Source organism: Glarea lozoyensis (genome assembly GCF_000409485.1).
Source record: "Glarea lozoyensis ATCC 20868 chromosome Unknown GLAREA2, whole genome shotgun sequence".
In the NCBI taxonomy this organism is placed as follows: domain Eukaryota; kingdom Fungi; phylum Ascomycota; class Leotiomycetes; order Helotiales; family Helotiaceae; genus Glarea; species Glarea lozoyensis.
Window position 1 is genome coordinate 83362 of NW_007360994.1, and position 20020 is coordinate 103381.

Genomic DNA, 20020 nt, shown 5'->3' on the forward strand with positions numbered 1-20020 from the left:
AAGTAAACAATCTCCTGACAAGTATAGAAATTTGAAATCCGTATTATCATATCGAGAGCTGGCTCTTACCATCAACGCCACCTAGTGATTAATGACTTGTTTGATTTCAAGACTGGATTTGCGGTCCAGAATGGTACTAGCTGCTTGCTCAGTCCTAAGGTATTCATGATAGCAAATATTTCCGAATGATGTGCTGCAAAGTGATTGTGTGGCCATTTCGTCATGGGACTCTCATGATTCAAAGCTGCTGATATGTTTGCCAATCTGTGTTCTGTCGAGGAACGTGCGCTGCCTTCCTTCAGACAAGAAGCATGGTCTAAGCCAACCGCAGTTGGGTTTCAACAATGAAGCAGACTCTAGGCAAGGAAGTATGTATAGTGTCCTCTCGCACTCAGGTTGTTTTCACGCTCGATATTTGGAATAATTGCCAAGAGGAAATTATGAGAAAAATGGGGAAAAAAAAGGTGAAAAAAAAAAAAAGGTGAAAGAGTAAGGGAGTCTGGTAATAGTGCTGATTTATATATTGATGCTGTAGAATTCCAACCATCCATCTCTTGACTCACTTCCCCCAATGCTGTGCAATAATACCGCCAACGCTATCTAAACATACTGCGTACTTTAGCACTTGCTAAAATGACAAAAATCAGGGGTATCTTCGTGAAAAACAAAATGCCAAAAACATAGCTCTTATATCATCCCATGTACCGGAACGTCATTGCCGTCATCTATACGTAGTGCTTTCATCAGAACATCTTTCATGCCACATCATCTGTGGATTCCTCGTGTATCGTTAGACATAATAGAATGGAAGGCGCCGTGAGAGCCGATCTTTGCATCGACATATGGAGGGCGCGTTGATAATAATGGTGTGGGGGTAATCGTGGGTGGAGTCGTTGAAATAAAAAGTCGTGTGCGAAATAAATCCATGTGGGAAGGTTACGAGTAAGGAACCAGATCACAGGCAAGTGGTCTCGTAAGTTGAAGGCTTGGGGTAAATGCTGCTCCCAGTATATAGTTGCTGGGATTGGGAATGTGATAATCGGTGGTGGTTAAATCTGCGGTAGGATAGCGGTCATTGGGACCAATCTATGAGAAGACAATTCTGGTGGCTTTGTAGTCCCAGGAGTGTTGTTCGTGTAAAGGTGGTGTGTGATATTGATGTATACATCGAAAAACGCAGCCTCCGAATCACGACTTCGGGCTCCTTGGACTGGTCATTGCACTCTCAATTGATGCGTGTCTTTTGTGCATCAGAGGAGAATTCTGTAATTCAGCAACAACTCCCATCCAGCCCATTTTCGGTTTCTCTCCAACATGGTCATTGTGGCCCATCGCTTGTGTCGTCAACCGCCTCAACGGCGGCTTCCTTGAAATGCCTTCTGTCAACGAATGTGGTAGGCCAGGTCTGACGCTCATCTTAGGCCTGTCGAAAAGGGTTTGTTTCGTCAACTCTTTCCCTTGATGTTCCGTGCTCTTTGCTGCGATTAAGCCCATGTAAACGACCAGAAATCGCATTCTTAATAGATCCAGTCTCCTCATCCGCTCCTCCAAGCGTCCACGCTTCGCAGCCCACAAAAGACGCGTGCTCGAACGCAATCTCGTTCCCCCTTCATCCGCTAACAATCTGTTCAGGTCCTCCCGCAAATCATCGCCGCATTTCTGGATCTCTCTCAACAACTTCCCCATGCGAAGCTTGTCCTCCAACCTCGGCACCTTCGCAACATCGCGATCGTAAGATTCGTTTTCTTGAATTGAGAAGTCGACTGCGTCTATGAAAGTAATGATTTCCGACGGCGCGACAAGGTATGCAGACGTATATGTCGTGAGAATTTGGCCGAGGACGATGAGAGACACCAGACAAGCGGTGAGTAACAAGAATAAAGTGTATTGATGGGGAATGTGTAAATCTCCCATCTTCAAAGACGCAGAAGGAGTGTGTAAATGGTATGGAAGCTCTGGCATAATTGTTCGCGATTTTCAACGAAACGGCGTCAATAATGGAAAGCGATGAACGTCATACGGGAGCAGCGGGCAAACATGTGCTGATGGTTGGTGTGGTGGTGAGGAAGTTGGGGAACCAATTGATGCGCATTCTAGCCCCTGCGCTTGCAGCTGTATACTAGCATGTACTCGAGTACGGCAAAAGTGAAAGTAAAAAAGTGAAAGTCATCAAACTAAATCTTTCAAAAATCGCAACGCTGAATAACGAAGACAGAGATACATTCCAAACAATAGTGAACAAATTCGAATAACCTTGAGAGGCAGAGAGCAGTGTGTATGGTGAAATATTCAGACAATCAGAAAAAAGTGGGTGTTCCCAACCTTACCCCGCCAAACCAAGAAGATCAGGAAATCATACCGCGTTGCGAAAGTCAGTAATCACAACATAAAATCGTGCTCTTCAATCCAACTTCTACGAAAATGGAGATCGAGCCAGCAAGACCAATACCCGCGCCCGCACTTGCACCTCCAGATCTATCACAAGTCGGGCCACCGTCGTCTCCTCTACCCCTCCCCAAAATATTCGCAAACGACCCCGCGCCTCCCACACTCGTCACTCAGGGTGCAGAAGCACTGTTATATCGCACCACCTACCTGCTTCCCTCGATAGCATGCGCACTCAAATACAGACCGTCGAAACCATATCGACATCCGATACTGGACGCGCGATTGACGAAGCATCGAATCCTGAGCGAGGCGCGAGTGTTGGTAAAGTGTAGGAAGGAAGGAGTACCTGTTCCGGCGGTCTTTGCGCTTGATGAAAAGGAGGGATGGTTAATGATTGAGTGGATCGAGGGTGAGGTTGTAAGAATTCGACTGAATGAGTGGTTACAGAGAAGGAAGGAAGAAGGGGAGGAGCTCCGGGCCCGGCATGAAGCCGTACTGAAGGGTTTGATGGCGCGGATTGGAAGTGCTATTGGGAGAATGCATGGAGTCGGAATTGTTCATGGAGACTTGACGACCAGCAATCTTATGTTAAGAGGTGGGAGTGAAGATCTTTTAGCGGATGATAAAATTTTAGAAGGAGAGGTTGTGCTCATAGATTTTGGACTCGCAAGCCAGAGCACAGCGGACGAAGACCGAGCAGTGGACTTATACGTGCTAGAGAGGGCCTTTGGAAGCACCCATCCTAGAGCTGAAGGCCTATTTTCGGAGTTACTAGTAAGCTATGGAAAGAGCTTCAAAGGCGCAACTGTTGTCTTGAAAAAATTAGAAGATGTTCGAATGCGTGGGAGGAAAAGAAGCATGTTAGGATAGCACGTATCCAAAGGGTATAGATGTGATTATGCTCTATCTTTAATCGGTGTTCTTCACTCTTTCTAATACTGACATTAATCAGCTCACAAAAGGCGATACTCCTAACCCGTACGCCAAACTATCACAGCCTGCGTGTAGTTCCCGTTTAAACCCGATATCCTGGATGAGAAGATTTGTTCACTCCTTCAGATCCGCGACAGCAAAGTAACCTTTATTCTCTATGACCCCTCGATCGCGTACAACCGCAGTATACTTGACAACCCACTCGGGTGTAAGCTCTCCTTTCATGCCATCTATTCCGCGTTTGGACTCGGACAAGACTCCAGCACCTCTGACTCCTTGGCCCAGGAGCTCTCGCAAAGTCCCACTTGGAAGGATATTCGTGCAATCGTTGTGGACAAGGAGCTCGATTTGCTGACGTTTCGCAAGTTGAAGGAGCGGCGGGGGGACGTTACAGCAGTCTTTTATGTTGACTTGATCTACCTTTGGCGGAATCCTGACTTTGTCCAAAAACCTCGACAACTTCTCACTGCCAAATTCAGCCAAACCTAACTTCTTGACGAGTCCTTGATCATAGAGGTCTTCGACAATTGACCAAGACTTTATTTCTTGCTTATCGTCTCCCTGCGACGCGTTCTTCTTGTCCGCATCCCACTCGCAATCGCCTTCAAAGGACATGCCGGGGAAGGATACAATCAACAAATCGATGGAAGGTACTCGTAATTCTTTCAACACCAACGCTATTGCATCTTTAGTATGCTGGGCTCTGTCTGCCACGTCCACACCGGGCAGATAAAATAGCTTAACAGTAATGTCATATTGGCTCGGTTCTTCTGACAGTCCAGAAAGCGACCAGTCTATCGTCGGGATGTAGAAGTTCGAGTTTTCGCGAGTAGTCCAGACAGAGGGGGAAGGTCGGCTCACAGATTCTTCTTCGTCGTAGTTAGTCGGACTATTGGCTTTGGATCCGCCAGCTGGAGAGTAGTCTTGTTGAGCTGCAAGGAAATTACTTCGTAGCGAATTCGTAAGCTCCAGGTTGGACCTGTCTGCGCCAGGTTTACGTATGATTGAAGGGCCGCCGGTCATAATATTTCTATATTGCGCCTTAGTAAAATTATCATTGTAGATCAAGAATGCACCGTGTAAACTTACGAGGTTGAAAGGATTAGTCGCGTCATGTTTGCTGCTGTATTCTCGCGACTCGAAGCGTATGAGTATCTTAGCACTTTTCTCTCTCTTTGAAAGCGCGCGAGATTTGAATTGAAGGTTGGGCAACTGGCTCCTGAAAATGAAAGCAAGGAAAAACAGGGTATCAAATGTCTAACAAACTATGTACAGATAAGGTATTGGTAAGAATCGTAAGAGGGCTGAGGATGAATAATGGGGGTTGCGTCAAGACTCGAAAGAAAAGGCTTGTCCCCCCCGGACCAATATCGGTGATGGTGGGGAGCGCGAAGGGTGAATGAAGTGGGGGGACGTGCTGCCGTTTTGGTTCTGGCGACGACGAATTCATGACAGGGTTGCTCTACCTAAATTCCACAACCACACAAAGCTCATCGACACATCGCACCCCACGGAGGTCGTGCCAGCAAACATGCCTATCAAGTAAGATCCAAGTCTCGCAATATGTGCCACTGTATTCTGACCATCACAAGCTACTTGATCCTACTCTCGCGGCAGGGAAAAGTCGTATGTAGCCGCCTGTAGTTAGCGGACCCGGGAGACGATGCTGAAATCTGAATAGAGGCTTGCCAAATGGTTTACGACCTTGTCGCCTAAGGAGAAAGCAAAGATTATCAAGGATGTGTCGCAACTTGTGCTCGCGCGGAGGACACGCATGTGCAATTTCTTAGAATACAAAGGTGCGGAAGTGTTAAAAGACGCCCTGAAACTGGAAACTAATACTCTCCCACTAGATTCCAAAATTGTTTATCGACGTTACGCATCGCTTTTCTTCATCGCAGGGTGCAACTCAACGGATAACGAACTCATCACACTCGAAATCGTGCACAGATACGTGGAGCAGATGGACAAATACTATGGCAATGTTTGCGAGGTAGGTGTAAACATTTCCCCCAAGCTACTATATACTGACTACGTCTAGTTGGACATCGTACGTCGCAAGCTTCGGTCTTGTTTCGAATACTGACATAGCCTAGATCTTCAATTTCCAAAAGGCATACTTCATTCTCGATGAATTACTGCTCGCGGGGGAGATGCAAGAGAGTAGCAAAAAGAACGTCTTGAGAGTTATTTCAGCGCAAGACACGATTGAGGACACTGAGGTTAGTACCGCACAATCTCAACTTCTATATTGTGATCGCATATATATAACCACAGCACCTCTTTCCTCATACACTGACAACTTTTACCCCTGTCCCAGGTCGATGAAGAGGTTACGAAGATTATGTGAACGCGGCGCAGTTATTGTACAGATAGAGCTGGAATCATAAGCATGAAGCATGGCGCTTGGAGTTAGAAGGTTATACAAGATCTGCAGTACATTTCTTTATAAATATATTATATTACCAGCTGACATGGGATCCTCATCTCTAGGTTGACGACGAGCTTGTTGATGGGCTTAGAAATGCCGGAATAATATGATTAACTCTGTGATTAGGTTGGTATGCTGACAGCACTGGAGGATATTTAATGAAAGCATGACGGAATATCAGGAGCACAGGAGTACTTCGGGATACCAGGTCGGGCGCAAATGCTTGATGGATAGCGCAGGATTTATTCGGGAAAGTTAGGTAGGACGGGACGTCTTAAGAATTTTGTCACCACATTACCTTTCAAATTGACGCATCATTGGTCATCTTCCAAAGGGGTATTGGCAGATATCAGGTTCAGCAATCAAGGGATCTCTCCACCACGACTGTACGAAACTGGTCTACGACATAGCGCTTGTTCGTTCTTTGCTTTGCCTCTACCATGAGGCGTGGCACGTTTGTCAGTATGAGCCAACTTGTGTTGCCGGTCATGCCAATCACAGCAGGAAGCACAGCGTCAGCCGGCAATCTTTGGCACGAAGCGAAGTGAATGTTCTATGCTAACAGTCAATGTTCCTCAGAGACATTATGATCACCTCCTAACCTGATATGGCTCACGGGTATTCTTTGATTCCCGACCAATGTAAGCTTTGTTACCCGAGCATGTTCTTGTGATTGGTTGTGGTTTCACCTCATTCGATTACGTTATCGGCCAAGCAATTAAGTATGAAAGCGGCCGCTGTCCACGGGTCTCCACCTCCTCATCAGTACTCCGTACCCCATCATCAACACCTCATCCGAATCGCATCAACAATCACAACATCAACAATACATCCCCCTTGTGCGCAATGCCCTCTGCCTGCTAGACGTCAGTCTAGCTTAAGAACAACTTGATTCGTACTCCGCAGCCAGCGCGAGGAAGGGTCAATCTTGCTTCTCTAGCCTCAGCAGGTCAATCAACCACAATCTATACAATCTACGAGCGCTGCATCCAAACAGCTGTCGCGCAAACTCCCTTTCCCCCTCACTGCTGCCGCCATCTACGAGACACAAAGTTCCTGGAAGTTCGTTCTCCGAGTCTGAAGAGTCACCTTAAAAGGGTCGCTATCTCCCCCCAGGACACTCGGGTTCAATCACCACACGCTTTTGCCTCAACGATAAACGCGCATAACATTATTTGGACGTAAAACCTCCTTGATCGCGTTGACGAGAGCTTATAGGACCATTGTCAGGATACTCAGCACTATGAAGTTCCTACCACTTCCCGAATTCGACGACGTGACAAGCGCATTGAACTTTGATACCCCAGATTGTCACGTCATCGGCGGTTGCGATCTGTACACAACCAAAGCGGCTGGCTCCGATAAAAAGCTGTATCGCAACATCGAAAACTCTCTGGAATCCCAATACGAATCTCTCCTCCGATTATCGGCCTCGGTTTCACCAGGCTTAGGGCCCGATGAAGAATCACCTGTCAATCTGTCGCGGTCCAGTCCGTTTGGCCCTTTGAGCGAAGTCTCCAGTCGGCGCACATTTGCATATCTCATTGCAACTCTTAATGCGAGTCATTCTGATTACGACTTCTCGCACATTCTGAGACCGGCGGACTTCCGACGGGAGCGGAATCTGAAAAGTGTCATCGGAACAATCGACTCAACTCTTTACAATCTTAGGCCGAGTACAGGTATGACTCTCCACGTCCCACCGCAGACCAGTTATGCCACCACGGCATCTGCGCCCGTAACTAGTCAAGCGTGGGGTCCTCAGATGTGGTCGATGATTGATAAGGAAATGACTCTTAAAGAGTGTACAGTGTATTGTTGGGCACCACCGGACGATCCATTCGACGGAGAGGAGGGCGCTATATGGAGTCTGAACTACTTCTTTTTCAACAAGGAGCGAAAGCGAATTGCATATATCTATCTTAGAGGTGTCCCTGTCATGAGCCACAGCCCATCTCAGAATATTCTGTCCAAGAGAAGCGCTAGTGGGTATGATTCGGGTGCTAACAAACGTGCCAGATATTGGCTGGGTGACCGAGCAGCTGATATCACTAACGGTGAAGATGTAGATGACGATGATGCGGCCGCAAGATGGGAAGAAGATGATCCTGACGCCAATACTTATTATGATGGCGCAGAGTACTATGATGACGAAGCCGACGACGAATCTGATGATCAGTTTTATAAGGAACCGGCCCGCGGCGTTAGTGAGGATATTGCTGGTACAATGGAGATCGATAATTGAATTTCTGCTTTTGCTGTTTTACACCAGGCATTACTGAACAGCTTACAACTGTTTTGGAATACTCTGTGTCTCTCAATATCGCTCTTCTGTTTTTGTATCAAGCGGCGTTTGTAGGAATATTGCACGCGTTATATGGTTTTTGGTCGGTGAGAGCGGCTAGGATAGGAGTTGGCCTCGGCTATTTGGCTAGCAGTTTGGGAGTCTTCCTGGAATTGGATTGTTTCTATAGGGCTTGCTATGCGCATAACGCTTCATAATTCTAAATCATATTTAATTGCACTGTAGTATCAGACGTGTTCTTGCTTGTGCGCTGGGTGAAACGTCTCAGCGAATTCGTATGCAAAATGACTTCGAAAATGCATCTCTTTCCGGTCTCGGCATCCAACGATACGTGACCTAGCAGGATCGGTTTTTAACTTCCCTTTCTGGAAATACAGAAGATTTAACTGTTCTCAGATCAGTGAATAGCAAATGCCATATCATGAAAGTCGTGATACACAATGCGGCATGGAGGTAGAAAGCACTTGTTGATTGAACGACTGAATTCATCATACTGTGTGACTTGCTCCATGAACTACTCCCGTCTTCTTCTGGAATAGGATAACAGAATGATGGTGTTATAATCCTTAGCCTATTCGAAGACTTGTGCTGACTCGCTCGGGTCATATTTCAGTCAAGCTTGTTAAACTAATATAAACTCACAGGGAATGTTGGCCTTTTCAGTACATATGATCATATCCATATTCAAAGTACTTTGCCATATATCCTTCACCTTCAAACGCAAACTCATCTATAAATGTAAGTATTTCTTTGAGCATTTGAATTATTTCGACCAAGACTCGCTCGAATATACACTCTTGCCTACAATTTTCATCGGCCATCATCTCGTACACGACTCATCATCTCTAAAAATAAAACTAATATCTCAGCTGCCTTGCAGAGGACATAATTTGTCAGTCACATACCCACTAATCTCGGGCTGAGTAACAAGTCGACTTCAAATCGAGCTTAGAAAGTCTCATTTACTTGAAATAATTGACGAAATAGTAATAATGTTCTAGGTTAATCCACTAAATATGTAATGTTTCATCAACTTAATCGAAGAATTACTGTGTATCGACTGCCACTTATTCTGTCCTCCGCGAGGCTGCCTACTATCGCAACATTTAATCCCAACTCCTCATCAGACTCCTGACTCGTCTACGTCTCAAAATCCCGAACTCGTGTGTCGAAAGTATGGAGTTTAAGGGGAAGTTACCATGCAATCTTCTCGTGGTAGGGGAATTGGAATACTAGTTTCTTGTGTGTTATCTGACAGTGTGATATACTGAAGGAAGCAATACAGAATTCTAGGAGATAGACTGTGAGCAATCTGATTACGAAACTGAAGACACTGACACAGTAAAGTTGATCATAAAGACTCTGGTGTCTGTGTAGTCTGTCCGATGAGTCTCTCTATTTAGCTCGTAAATTTTTACCATCATTCAGATGCTCTGAGAGTCTTCTTCACATCGATTCGATGTCCTTGTTGGTTTGGGAATGTATGTGTAGTGAATACCCAGACTGTACATGAAATACAGAAGTACTCTCATTCACACTTCAAGCGCGTTAGAGAAATCAGTACATTCTCATTTCAACCCAACCTCCAACTTCCACCACCACCTCCTCACCACCACCAAAAAACCACACAATGCCATTCCGCTCCCTCAAGTTATGGCTCTCGACCCGCAAATCCCGCCGCGCAAAACCAAAACCAAAACCAAAATCCCGACCCTCAATCCAACAAGTCAGAAACTCACTCCCCAAAAACTCACTCGCCAATATCCCCCCACCATCCCACCAGCCATCCCACCAAGCCCTGCTCAATTCCACCCTTTCCAACGCCTCCCCCTCGAACTCCGTCTCAAGGTCTGGCAACAAGCAAGCCTTGTCCCTCGAGCCGTCATCCTCAGCCTGGGGGAGATCAAAATCCAATGTTACCACTCATCCCAGAAAATGCGTGTGAGCTTAGGTCAATACATCTATTCGAGCACGAGACCACCGGCTGTGTTGCATGTGAATAGGGAATCACGCGGGGAGACACTCAGGTTTTATACGCTGGCTTTTGAGTCGGGCGTGGAGATGGATCATCACATGCTAGTAAAGATGCCGGCGATGGTGTATGTGAATTTTGATGTTGATTATGTGGTTTTGCGGAAGCGGGATGATTGGAGGTCGGCGATCAGGGAGGTGGCTAAAAATCCGGTTAAGAGGTTTGCTTCGCATCACAATGCTAAGTGGTTCTTACCTAAATATGGCTGGTGGGATGGGATGGAGGAGCTCGTGGATCTTTGGATCAACGACGACGGAAGTACCGACGAAGACGGAACCACGCTTGTCCACAAGCTGGAAAGCACGCAAAATTTCATGGGTGGCCCGGTCCGCATATTCCCCTATTACAAGAATGGGCCATGGATGACGTGCTGGGTTGATATGCAGGCGGAGAGGCGACATATCAAGACTGTACAAGAAGCAGGGTTTAAGTTGTTGAAGGCACATTTTAGAAGTTACGAGGGCTTCAAAGTCACGAGGAAAATTTCCTTTGCCGAGCTTACAGACGAGGAAGTTGAGGAATTTGAGTACTGCCAAAGCTCTTTCGTGGCCCCGGGTGAGGGAATACTTATCCCAGCCAAGCTTAGAATGAAGCACTAGGGAACATGTCAGAGCAATAGCCTTCTTACGGAATAAATGGATATCTCAAAAATAAACCAACCAGCTTCTGTATCAGACCTCCCGCACAACTGTCCTTCTTCCTTAAATAGCCAGTTTATCCAAAATCCTAAGCACCTCCTTTCCCTTCCCATCCCCATCATCCAGTCCCTCAACCAATCTCCTCGCTCTTTCCATTAGCGTCCCTAACACCTTTCTACAATACTCCAAACTCCCCGTGCTTTCCATATACGCAACCGCATACCTCTTCACCTGTTCATCCTCTGTTTTCTGTTTCAAGATATTGAGGAGTTGCATGTTCTCCGGCCGTGCCCGGATGCTGTGGATGATGGGGAAGGAAAACTTTCCTTCGGTGAGATCCTCGCACATTCCTTTGTTGGAGGAGTATTCTGGGGAAGAGATGTTTTGGTAGTCGTCTCGGATCTGGAATATGATTCCCATGAGATTTACCAGGGGTACACAGTCTCTGAACGGTATGTTAGTGAGTTTGAACCCATGATAAGCCACTGTATCAACTTACGTAGGATTCTTGCTTTCAGCTTGCATCAGTTTGATAGCAAGTCTAAACAATCCTCCGGTCTTGTTTCCAACCATTTCAAGATAGTCGTCCTCACTCGGACACGTGAGCGTATCTCGCCAGAACAAATCCATGCCTTGCCCTCTATGCAAATTCAACAACTCTTCTGTGTAGATGTTGATGGCCAACGGATTCTTGAGCTTCCCTAGCTCTTGTAGTGCAACAAAATATACATAATTAGCTGAGTTGATGGTTTGAGCAGTCCCGAAAATGCTATGTGCAACCGGTAATCCGCGTCTGAGTAACGAAGAATCTTCCACATCGTCTACCAACAACGAAGCCGTGTGTAGCATAGCCACCACCTTGGAAATAATCTCTAAACTTTCCTTTGGTACGTCTAGCCATTCGTTGAAAGCTGCAATGAGCTGTGACCTGATGTCTTTGCCTGGCTGTGCAAAAAGATATTCGTAAGGCCCCAACAAGATTTGTTCCTTTGGCTCTGACCAACTACTTTTTCCATAAAATGCCATATCGCCCTTGTTGTACTTCGAAGGGTCCGGCGGCGTATTCGAATGTATGGCAGGGTTTATGGGGGTGGTATTCGTATCCGTCCGTTTTCTTTGGGAGATCCAGTCACCCTCTGGAACAGGTCGCAGAACTGATTTAGAAGGAGTGGTTTGAAGACCATTATGACCAGAGGAGGAAGTTCGAGGAGGGATTGCGTTGGGAGAGCGGTGCTCCATCTTGGATGTTGTTGCCCGAGTAGAGGGGCTGTGTTGGTTGGCGAACATGCGACTCCTTGTTCGAAGAGCTCTCTTCTCTTTAGGGGATACTGGATTCGATTGAAGCGCCAGAACGAGATGTGTTACGGTGTCGTACGAATGTTCTCAGGTTCTCGGGTACGATCAATGCAACCGCAGCCAGCTACGAATGTGTTGAGGTGATGCCTTCAAGATTCGAATTGCGGTACGCTGTGATGATTAGCTGCGGGGTACAATTCTGCAACTGGTCAGTACTACCTGCCAGATATGATGTTGGTAGTTATGCGTATGGGTGTCTTTGGAATGTAGGGTTCGTACATATGTTGGTCGCCTGTTGAATCGATCAAATCGGGACTGCTGGACGAGGCTGAGATGCAAGGCCACGATGCCGGTCAACTTGGAAAATATTCTGCGTACGATGCTGTTCGTTTCATGGAACAAATTCTCCCTCAATTCCGAAGGTGCCGCCGGTATATAAGGCTTTTCTTCGCACGAGACAATTGATGTCTTGCGCGTCCATGCACACGCATCCGAGAGTTTGATCAGAGTGAACGTGACAGAAACCAAACGTCATTGAAGCGGCCAGAACTCTAGGCTGCGGTCTCTCACATGCAAGATGCCTGACCATTACTAAAGACTTTTTGAGAAACACCAAATGAGAGAGAAAGAGCGTAAAACAGAGCTGTAAATCGTCACAAATTGTGACTTGGTATAGCTTCGGCTTGGATCAACTCTGTGAGTTGAGGTTGGGTGGAAGGAGAAGGTTATGGATTACCTTCCAGCAAACCACTCACTAGAACAGCACTTGAATCCAACCCAAAGCCCGGAAATCATGGAAGACGTCCATCTTCCCGGCTGTCTATGCCAGTTGGTCTTAAAGTAATTGTCAAAAGTAAACAAAAATAATTCTTTTGTTTTGATATTCTCATCACAAAGAAATAGACCCTGTTGAACTCCCATTTGCCTATAATAACACCCCCAATATTCCCCAGGTTTCCAGCCCATCTCATTTGGCACGTCATGCATCCTTTGTAGTCTAACCCCAATCCATCCCCATCTGCCCACGCTCACCGCCCCGGTTGCCCTCCCAACAGATAACCGAGCTGCCAATCCCCGTGCATCAAAAGATTCCCTATTCCCAGCTCCCAAAAGCTCAGTTGTCGCAGACAACCCCTTCAGGCCTCTTCCTTTCACTTTTCTTGTATTAACATTTTCTGCTCGCGGCGTATTCTTTTGCTCTTATTCTTGCACAACTAACTAACACCTTCGGCGCTCTCGATAAAATCTCGATCAAATAAATAGCGAACTCAAAACATCACCAACTCAAATCGCAAAGATGGAAACCCTTCTCGTACTCGCTTTCGACAACCTCTCCTCCTTCGACCAAGGACGGATTCGAAAGGGACTCCGACAAGTCGAAGGACTCCTCGCCCAGATTTGCCTTTCGTCTCCAACGACCGCTGCCGAAAAACGCCGGTCAGTGATCGATCCTGGCAAAGAACCACCACCACCACCGCGCTCGTTGCAGGAGCTCAGTGGGGACCCGGCCTTTCGAGAATTCTTCAAATTGCAAGACAATTTCCAGTGGAACGTCACAGCGCAGTTGTTGAACTCGTTAGATCGGCTGTTGAGCAAGAATAACGATGGGGCGATGGAGATATTGATTATCCAGACGTTGAATCTGATTCAAGGGACTTTACTGGTGCATCCACCCAGCCGAGGGTTGTTTCAGAGAGAGATGTATATGAATGTGAGTTTGAATGAAACATTATCATTTTAGACATTATCCTAATTACTATGGCAGCATCTTCTAGATCTTCTGGAGCCAGATATGTGTCCGGCCGTACAATCATCAACTATCATTACCCTCGTCTGCGCCTTGATCGAAGCACCTCAGAACGCACGAACTTTCGAAAGACTCGACGGTCTCATGATGATCACCTCGGTCTTCAAGTCGAGAGAAACAACAAGAGAGGTAAAACTCAAGCTTGTGGAGTTCCTATACTTCTATCTCATGCCCGAAACTCCTTCCATCCCATCCGCAAACGCGACAGCTTCTGTTCCGGCAATGCTACAACGAAGCCCGAGCAAATTAGCTGGAGCTTTCAACCGAGCGGATTCGGCGGCGAGGAAGCGGGCCGACAGTGAGAGCGGTATAACCCGGACGACGGATGAGAAGCAAGTACTTCTGAGTAAACATCTACCGAACGTGGAGGATCTGGTTGTGGATTTGAGAGAAGCACAAGCCGCGTTTGGCGGAGACCTTAACTGATTTTTTTCCTTTGTAAATTGTTACCGTTTGTTTTCCGCCTTGGCATAGGTTTTGGCATGGCTGGCGTTTGCATATGGATGCAGTAAGGAGGCGTTGGTCGCATTTTATAGCATAGGAATATGTTCGTCCGCGTGTCAGGATATTAGAAGGCGGGAGTTTGTAATATTTTCTCATACCCTCACGGGACGAGAGCTTCTCGCCAAATAGGAGAATTCCAGAATGAAGATATTTCCTCAGGGTAATTCTACACGATGTTCGACTGTTCCCGGTACACTGGGGTAATCGCGGTTTGGTGAAGCCAGATTCGAATCAATTTCTACAGGGCTTGCAATATCTCCAGGGCTTTGTGGATGAGCTGGTACACCTCTATCATATCCCGGACTGCCTCCAGGAATAGCGCTGTTGCGGTCGGTAAAGGGCCCAGGAACAGCAGAAGGTCCAAAGTAATCTGAAGGTTGAGAATTCTCCCTTGGGACCGTTGGCCTTTTTGTGACGCCGAGTTTGCTTCCGTTTTGCTCACTTCCACCCCCTCCGACTGTTGAGCCAGCCGGTTGACTCATTGGTTGCGAACCTTCCCGTCTTTGACTCTCTCTCTCAGCGGACTCGTGTCGGTGAATTACGAAAAAGTACAGAAGGGCTCCAATGATAAGAAGAACACCTAGAGAAACACCTACTCCGATGCCAGCCTTCGCGCCTGTTGATAGACCTTTATTCGGCGGATCATCTGGTACGGCTGTCGCGTGGATACCTGAAGTGCCGGTCCTTGTCACAAGAGATGTCCCAGCAGACATAGCGCAGTAGTTGGTATTGTCTGAGACCGTACATCGCATACCATTATCGCAACATCCACCTCCCTGGCCTGTCGCGCATGCAAATTGATTGCTTGTACATCCGCTCGGTATGGCCGTAGTAGCAGGTCCACTACTCGTACTTGGAGCAATGCATTTTCCATCAGATTGACAATCTGATCCGAATGGGCAGCAATTTCCTCCGAGTGTGGCGGCGCATTTGTAAAGAGTACCAGAACAGGACCGTGGGCAGCATGCGCGGGTGATAGTTGGAGTTCCAGACACAGTTATGGTTGATTTGCAGATATAAGCATCCGTAGAACATAGGTTCCCACAATCCGAGCCCAGAGGACAGCAAGCAGCCTGGAATGAGAGGTTTATTAAGCAGAATTGTGTATTCTCGCAGCAAGACTCAGTGGCGTTGACCTCGAGACCTATAATGTGGTGTAAGTGCGAGGTCTGTTTTCAGATCAATCCTTGAATGCGCCTGGATGCGCCGAAGACGTTGTTCATCGTCGTTGATACTCCAGCTAGACCAGTATCTGCCAACTGTATAGGCTCTGGTCTGAACTGCGGCAAAGGCCTGAGAGAATGGCGCACGTGGGAACTGAGGATCTCTTACATGTATGTGAATTTGGCAATTGACATTGCTCTCCAGCTCTTGCCAAGAGCCCACCTACAGCAGTTCCTGGGTAGAATCTGGGACTCAACATCTCTCCATAATGTGCGAGCGCGCCACCTCCCATCACCATCATGAGCATCAGCAGCCGCATTTTGACGTCGACGGAGTTGCGAATGGCTGATGATTACTGACTTGTCGCGGGCAGTGGCGACATGCCAACAAACGTCCCACGTAATGTAACAAACAAAATGAAGCGCGTGGGAAATAGATACAAAGAATGAAATATGTATATGTAAGTTTATGAGAGGAAGGAAAGGCTTGCGCAAAGAGTGAAGTGAAATGAGACTGTAGATTTAACCAGCGCTGCCGAGTAAAGATCATTTACGGAAGCTCGTAATGCAAGCCGGTCATGCCCTCTCAAATTGCGAGCAAAGCAGCTCGTTGCAATCTGCAGGACCAGCAGCGTGGCTGTCCAGATTGTGCCGTCCAGCAGCTCAGCTTACTCTCGCTAGACGCGAAATCCACATTCTCGGACAGAGCGAACATCTGATTGAGTCGATGGCCACGCCACGCCTTGGAGCAGACAAAGAACTGGAGGAATCGCAAAAGCCTCTGACAATCATTGCTGTCCGGGAAGGCGCCAGCCGTGATGGTGGTGAGCAGAGTGTCGGCTCGGAGGCGGGGTGGCCACCTATTTGGGTGCCGGTATGGATGTGTTGCATCCTTGTTGGAGGGGAAATATTGGCAGCCGCGTGTGAAAGGGTTGCAGCTTGCGGTTGAACGTACCGAAGTGGTGGCACGAGAAAAAGAAACGAATGAGGATATATTGACTGAATAATCCGTTCTGTGTTGTTTTGGGAATAAAAGAGATTACGAGAAACTCAAGCTAGTTTCTCAGCTTGGAAAGAAAGTAAGTTTACCGTCCGTTCCAGGAGTTTGTGAACACAAGCCCCGCAAAATCGTGACATGCAACACGTGACAGACCCCCTCAACATCAAGCAAGTGGTTTTTGATTGCCAAGATTTTGTTCTCTGAGGTACTGTATTCGATTCGTACTCCGTAGATCGCCGAAACGTAACGCGGCCTGACATCGTAAGCGCCCATGGTTTCAAGGTTACATTTTTGACCCGGTAATTGGGCTCATATGGGGCCATCGACAAAGCCACGGGCCCAAATAGTTCTAGAAAGCTAGATATATACTATTGTACATGTTCAAGGCAACCTCATTGAAAAGAGTGTGTACTCATTATTCGACCGATCACTCATTCGCTTCTGGATTCTGAAATCCTAAAACAAAATCTCCTTCTACGTATGTTGTAATGAGTCTAGACTAGATCGCTACCACGGTAAATCACCACGTCAAATCGATTCAGAATATTCAATATCCTCATTATGTCATCGCAGCCATATTTCTACATTACAGTCCGATCCTATCCACAAAACAAAGGTATACCAAACTCCGGTTCCCATCCAAACAAGATCCATTCATGCCATGCTCGCGGTCGCCGCCCTCTGACTAGTACGCTCCAAGTTCCTACCTGGTCCAGTCTTCTTACCAGACCCAGGTCGTGCCAGTGTATATTTGGCAAATGCACGAGCAAGCGCCTTTTTACAACTGACCTTCTGACTTCCAACGAATGAGTCGATAGTCACAGCAATCGCTCGGTCGACATCCTGCGAAGAAACATAATCAGACAAACGCATTCGGCAAAATGCTTCACTGATTCGCATGATAGCTTCCAAGTGACGAACCTGTTACGGCGTGTTAGTATTTGTTAGAAGTATTGATGGAGGAAAACTTACAGTGATGGGGTATGCCCCAGTAGCTAGAGATTCTCTTCTCATATCCGCAAAAAGCTTTGATACCTTTTCCTCATCGATATTGTACAATTTTGGACTACATCTTTCCCTGGCATAAAGTATGAATTTTCGGAGGAGCTCTTGGGGTATTTCTCCTTCCTGCTTTGGCTCGCCCCCATTGATAGCGCTAGCTCGGAGATCGGAGTCATGTTCCATTTCCATAGAGTTCTGATTTTCATCGGTAGCTTGGGTGACTGGATGAGATCGACCGTGAGATCCAACCACGAACCGAGCAAGTCTCTCGTCCTCCGCTGGATCCACAGTATCTCTAACAACACAAAGAATATCGAATCGAGATAAAATGGGTTCGGTGAGTTCTACATTTTGCGAAAATGGAATAGTGGAATTGTATCTTCCTCCTATTGGATTGGCCGCTGCGATAATACCACATCGAGCCTGCAGGGTTGTAACAATACCGGCTTTAGAAATCGAAATGGTCTGCTGTTCCATAGCTTCGTGGATGGATGTTCTGTCCTGATCATTCATTTTGTCGAATTCGTCAATCAAGCAGGTTCCACGATCAGCAAGCACAAGAGCACCACCCTCCAGCGTCCATTCGCTAGTCAAGGGGTCTTTGCGGACACTTGCTGTTAAACCGACGGCACTAGCACCTTGACCAGTTGCGAAAACAGCTCTGTGTGCTGTTTTTTCGACATATTTGAGAACTTGAGACTTTGCAGTTCCAGGATCACCAAGAAGAAGAACATTGATATCGCCACGGATGTGTAGCTTTCCCAAGCGTTCTTTTGCGACGCCACCGAATAGTGAAAGAGCAACGGCCGTCTTAATGTCTGTGTGGCCATAGATACTAGGCGCCATCGAATGGATGATCTTATCGATAATTTGAGGGTCACGAGCGAGGGTACGGATTTGGTGCTCGTCTTCTTCTGTCAATCTGAAACCAGCCAGCTGATCATGAGATTTGACAACATTGTTTGCCTCTAATATCGTCGCAAAGACTGGGAAGCCATTCTTGTTGTTAAGTTGCGCATCGTAATTGTTTCGGTAGACCCCCGTAACCTCAATCTCTTCTCCAGGTTTAGCTCTATCAATCAAATCCCAAAGTAGAATGACCTCTCGATGCCGAGGAAGACGACCTGCGGGAACCGTGCCTGGGGACTCTTGAAGAGTTAGTTTCTGGTAATTTCTGTATACTGTCTTTTCTGAGTTGAGATTGAAGGGTCCTCGAGACTGGCAGTTCTGGCAGTAGGTAATTTTGACCTCAACATTTGACTCTTGTTGAAATGGTCCAAGTCTGGCGTGGCACTTTGAGCAGTCAAACATGACATACTTCAGCTGAGGGAACACTCCACTTCTGCGAGTGACAACCCCGCTAACGCGAACCAAGCAGTTCAAATGGGTTTGGCGAAGTTGGCGAAGAGTATAGTGAACTGGTAAATCGGAGATCCGTACATGGATTTCGGAATGAATTCGTTCATAATCAGGGTAGTGAAGGAGGGTAACTTCCATTGCGACTTCGTCAAACAATTTGAGCAATTCTCCTGGCGCATTCGCAAGGAAGTAGGCCAAAATTGCCTTTGACGATGACAAATGATCATAGGACACTTCTAGAGACTCCGCATTGACCTCTCCAAGTGTCTTGATACGATTGCCGTAAACGGAGTCTCCGTGCTCATCCGTATATTCTGTTAGGAAGGCTTTGAATTCCCTTTTGATTGTTCTCTGGACCGCGTGCTGAGCAACCCACTCGACCAAGCTTGATGCTTTGACATCCTGGAGTGTCTCTAGAGAAAGCTCTTCCTCCATAATATCGTCCCCCATATCTTCATCCTCGTCTTCGTCGTAATGATGTCGGCGACGTCTTGGCTGAGCAGTCAAATCAAGGTTTCCATCGTCTTCATCATCTTGAAGAAAGGCGTTTTGACCACGATTGCGGGCAAGTTCACGATCCCTGCGATTCAAACGTGCCTCGAGCTGGCGTCGAGCTGCAGCGTCTAGCTCATCATAGTCTCCCTCATCGTCAATATCCCGGGCGTCGTATGCATCGTCCTCAACATTTCTGTAATCTCTTTCGTAGTTTCCAGCGAAAAGATCAATTCCATCCTCATCCTCGGCCAACTCGTCCACATCGTCGATATCAAGAGCTATTTCCTCTTCTACATCGTCGTCATCATCTTCTCCATGCTGAATTGGATATGCCGGAGGGGAGGACCGAATGTCCCCAGCGGGGCTCGATGCCATGACCGCATCTTCTGGCTCTCTAGAACGTTTGCGTGCATTGCGAGCCGGACCACGGTTTGCGGAGGACATCGACGCTCGTAAAGGGGAACTTGAAAAATTAGCTGCGAGGACCTTCAAATGCTTTGATTCAGGATTTTACTTTGAAAAACATACCTCATTGTAATGATCGTCCTAGATCGTAATATTAGATTATTCCAAGTTGTTGAGAATTTGAAAAGGGAGTGATGTGTTTTGTGCTTGAAGTCGATTTCAATGCGTAAATGAGGGAGGCGCGTAAAACGCGAAAGGGAAA

At 47.0% G+C, this 20020-nt stretch overlaps 11 protein-coding genes across 11 annotated transcripts; 6 read left to right on the plus strand and 5 right to left on the minus strand.

Moving 5' to 3' along the window:
* Positions 1-1188: 1188 nt before the first annotated feature.
* On the minus strand, positions 1189-1962 carry GLAREA_03334 (uncharacterized protein; the record flags this gene model as incomplete). Its single annotated transcript, XM_008083587.1, has 1 exon — positions 1189-1962. One exon carries the CDS (start codon positions 1960-1962, stop codon positions 1189-1191), a length of 774 nt encoding a protein of 257 aa, XP_008081778.1.
* Positions 1963-2421: 459 nt separating this feature from the next.
* On the plus strand, positions 2422-3258 carry GLAREA_03335 (Protein kinase-like (PK-like); the record flags this gene model as incomplete). The annotated part of the gene is made up of 1 exon (XM_008083588.1): positions 2422-3258. One exon carries the CDS (start codon positions 2422-2424, stop codon positions 3256-3258), a length of 837 nt encoding a protein of 278 aa, XP_008081779.1.
* A 177-nt stretch (positions 3259-3435) lies between these two features.
* On the minus strand, positions 3436-4436 carry GLAREA_03336 (NAD(P)-linked oxidoreductase; the record flags this gene model as incomplete). Its single annotated transcript, XM_008083589.1, has 2 exons — positions 3436-4351; positions 4411-4436. 2 exons carry the CDS (start codon positions 4434-4436, stop codon positions 3436-3438), a joined length of 942 nt encoding a protein of 313 aa, XP_008081780.1.
* A 416-nt stretch (positions 4437-4852) lies between these two features.
* GLAREA_03337 (SNARE-like protein) lies at positions 4853-5671 on the plus strand (the record flags this gene model as incomplete). Its single annotated transcript, XM_008083590.1, has 6 exons — positions 4853-4863; positions 4914-4947; positions 5003-5314; positions 5363-5371; positions 5418-5543; positions 5642-5671. 6 exons carry the CDS (start codon positions 4853-4855, stop codon positions 5669-5671), a joined length of 522 nt encoding a protein of 173 aa, XP_008081781.1.
* Positions 5672-6995: 1324 nt separating this feature from the next.
* On the plus strand, positions 6996-7997 carry GLAREA_03338 (uncharacterized protein; the record flags this gene model as incomplete). Its single annotated transcript, XM_008083591.1, has 1 exon — positions 6996-7997. One exon carries the CDS (start codon positions 6996-6998, stop codon positions 7995-7997), a length of 1002 nt encoding a protein of 333 aa, XP_008081782.1.
* A 1713-nt stretch (positions 7998-9710) lies between these two features.
* Positions 9711-10688, plus strand: GLAREA_03339 (uncharacterized protein; the record flags this gene model as incomplete). The annotated part of the gene is made up of 1 exon (XM_008083592.1): positions 9711-10688. The coding sequence occupies one exon, from the start codon at positions 9711-9713 to the stop codon at positions 10686-10688; it is 978 nt and encodes a 325-aa protein (XP_008081783.1).
* A 102-nt stretch (positions 10689-10790) lies between these two features.
* Positions 10791-11966, minus strand: GLAREA_03340 (Terpenoid synthase; the record flags this gene model as incomplete). Its single annotated transcript, XM_008083593.1, has 2 exons — positions 10791-11172; positions 11227-11966. The coding sequence occupies 2 exons, from the start codon at positions 11964-11966 to the stop codon at positions 10791-10793; spliced, it is 1122 nt and encodes a 373-aa protein (XP_008081784.1).
* Positions 11967-13320: 1354 nt separating this feature from the next.
* Positions 13321-14256, plus strand: GLAREA_03341 (uncharacterized protein; the record flags this gene model as incomplete). Its single annotated transcript, XM_008083594.1, has 2 exons — positions 13321-13734; positions 13789-14256. 2 exons carry the CDS (start codon positions 13321-13323, stop codon positions 14254-14256), a joined length of 882 nt encoding a protein of 293 aa, XP_008081785.1.
* Positions 14257-14489: 233 nt separating this feature from the next.
* Positions 14490-15817, minus strand: GLAREA_03342 (uncharacterized protein; the record flags this gene model as incomplete). The annotated part of the gene is made up of 2 exons (XM_008083595.1): positions 14490-15478; positions 15667-15817. The coding sequence occupies 2 exons, from the start codon at positions 15815-15817 to the stop codon at positions 14490-14492; spliced, it is 1140 nt and encodes a 379-aa protein (XP_008081786.1).
* Positions 15818-16062: 245 nt separating this feature from the next.
* Positions 16063-16446, plus strand: GLAREA_03343 (uncharacterized protein; the record flags this gene model as incomplete). The annotated part of the gene is made up of 1 exon (XM_008083596.1): positions 16063-16446. The coding sequence occupies one exon, from the start codon at positions 16063-16065 to the stop codon at positions 16444-16446; it is 384 nt and encodes a 127-aa protein (XP_008081787.1).
* Positions 16447-17151: 705 nt separating this feature from the next.
* On the minus strand, positions 17152-19886 carry GLAREA_03344 (Nucleic acid-binding protein; the record flags this gene model as incomplete). The annotated part of the gene is made up of 3 exons (XM_008083597.1): positions 17152-17418; positions 17470-19816; positions 19882-19886. 3 exons carry the CDS (start codon positions 19884-19886, stop codon positions 17152-17154), a joined length of 2619 nt encoding a protein of 872 aa, XP_008081788.1.
* Between the last annotated feature and the right edge of the window lie 134 nt (positions 19887-20020).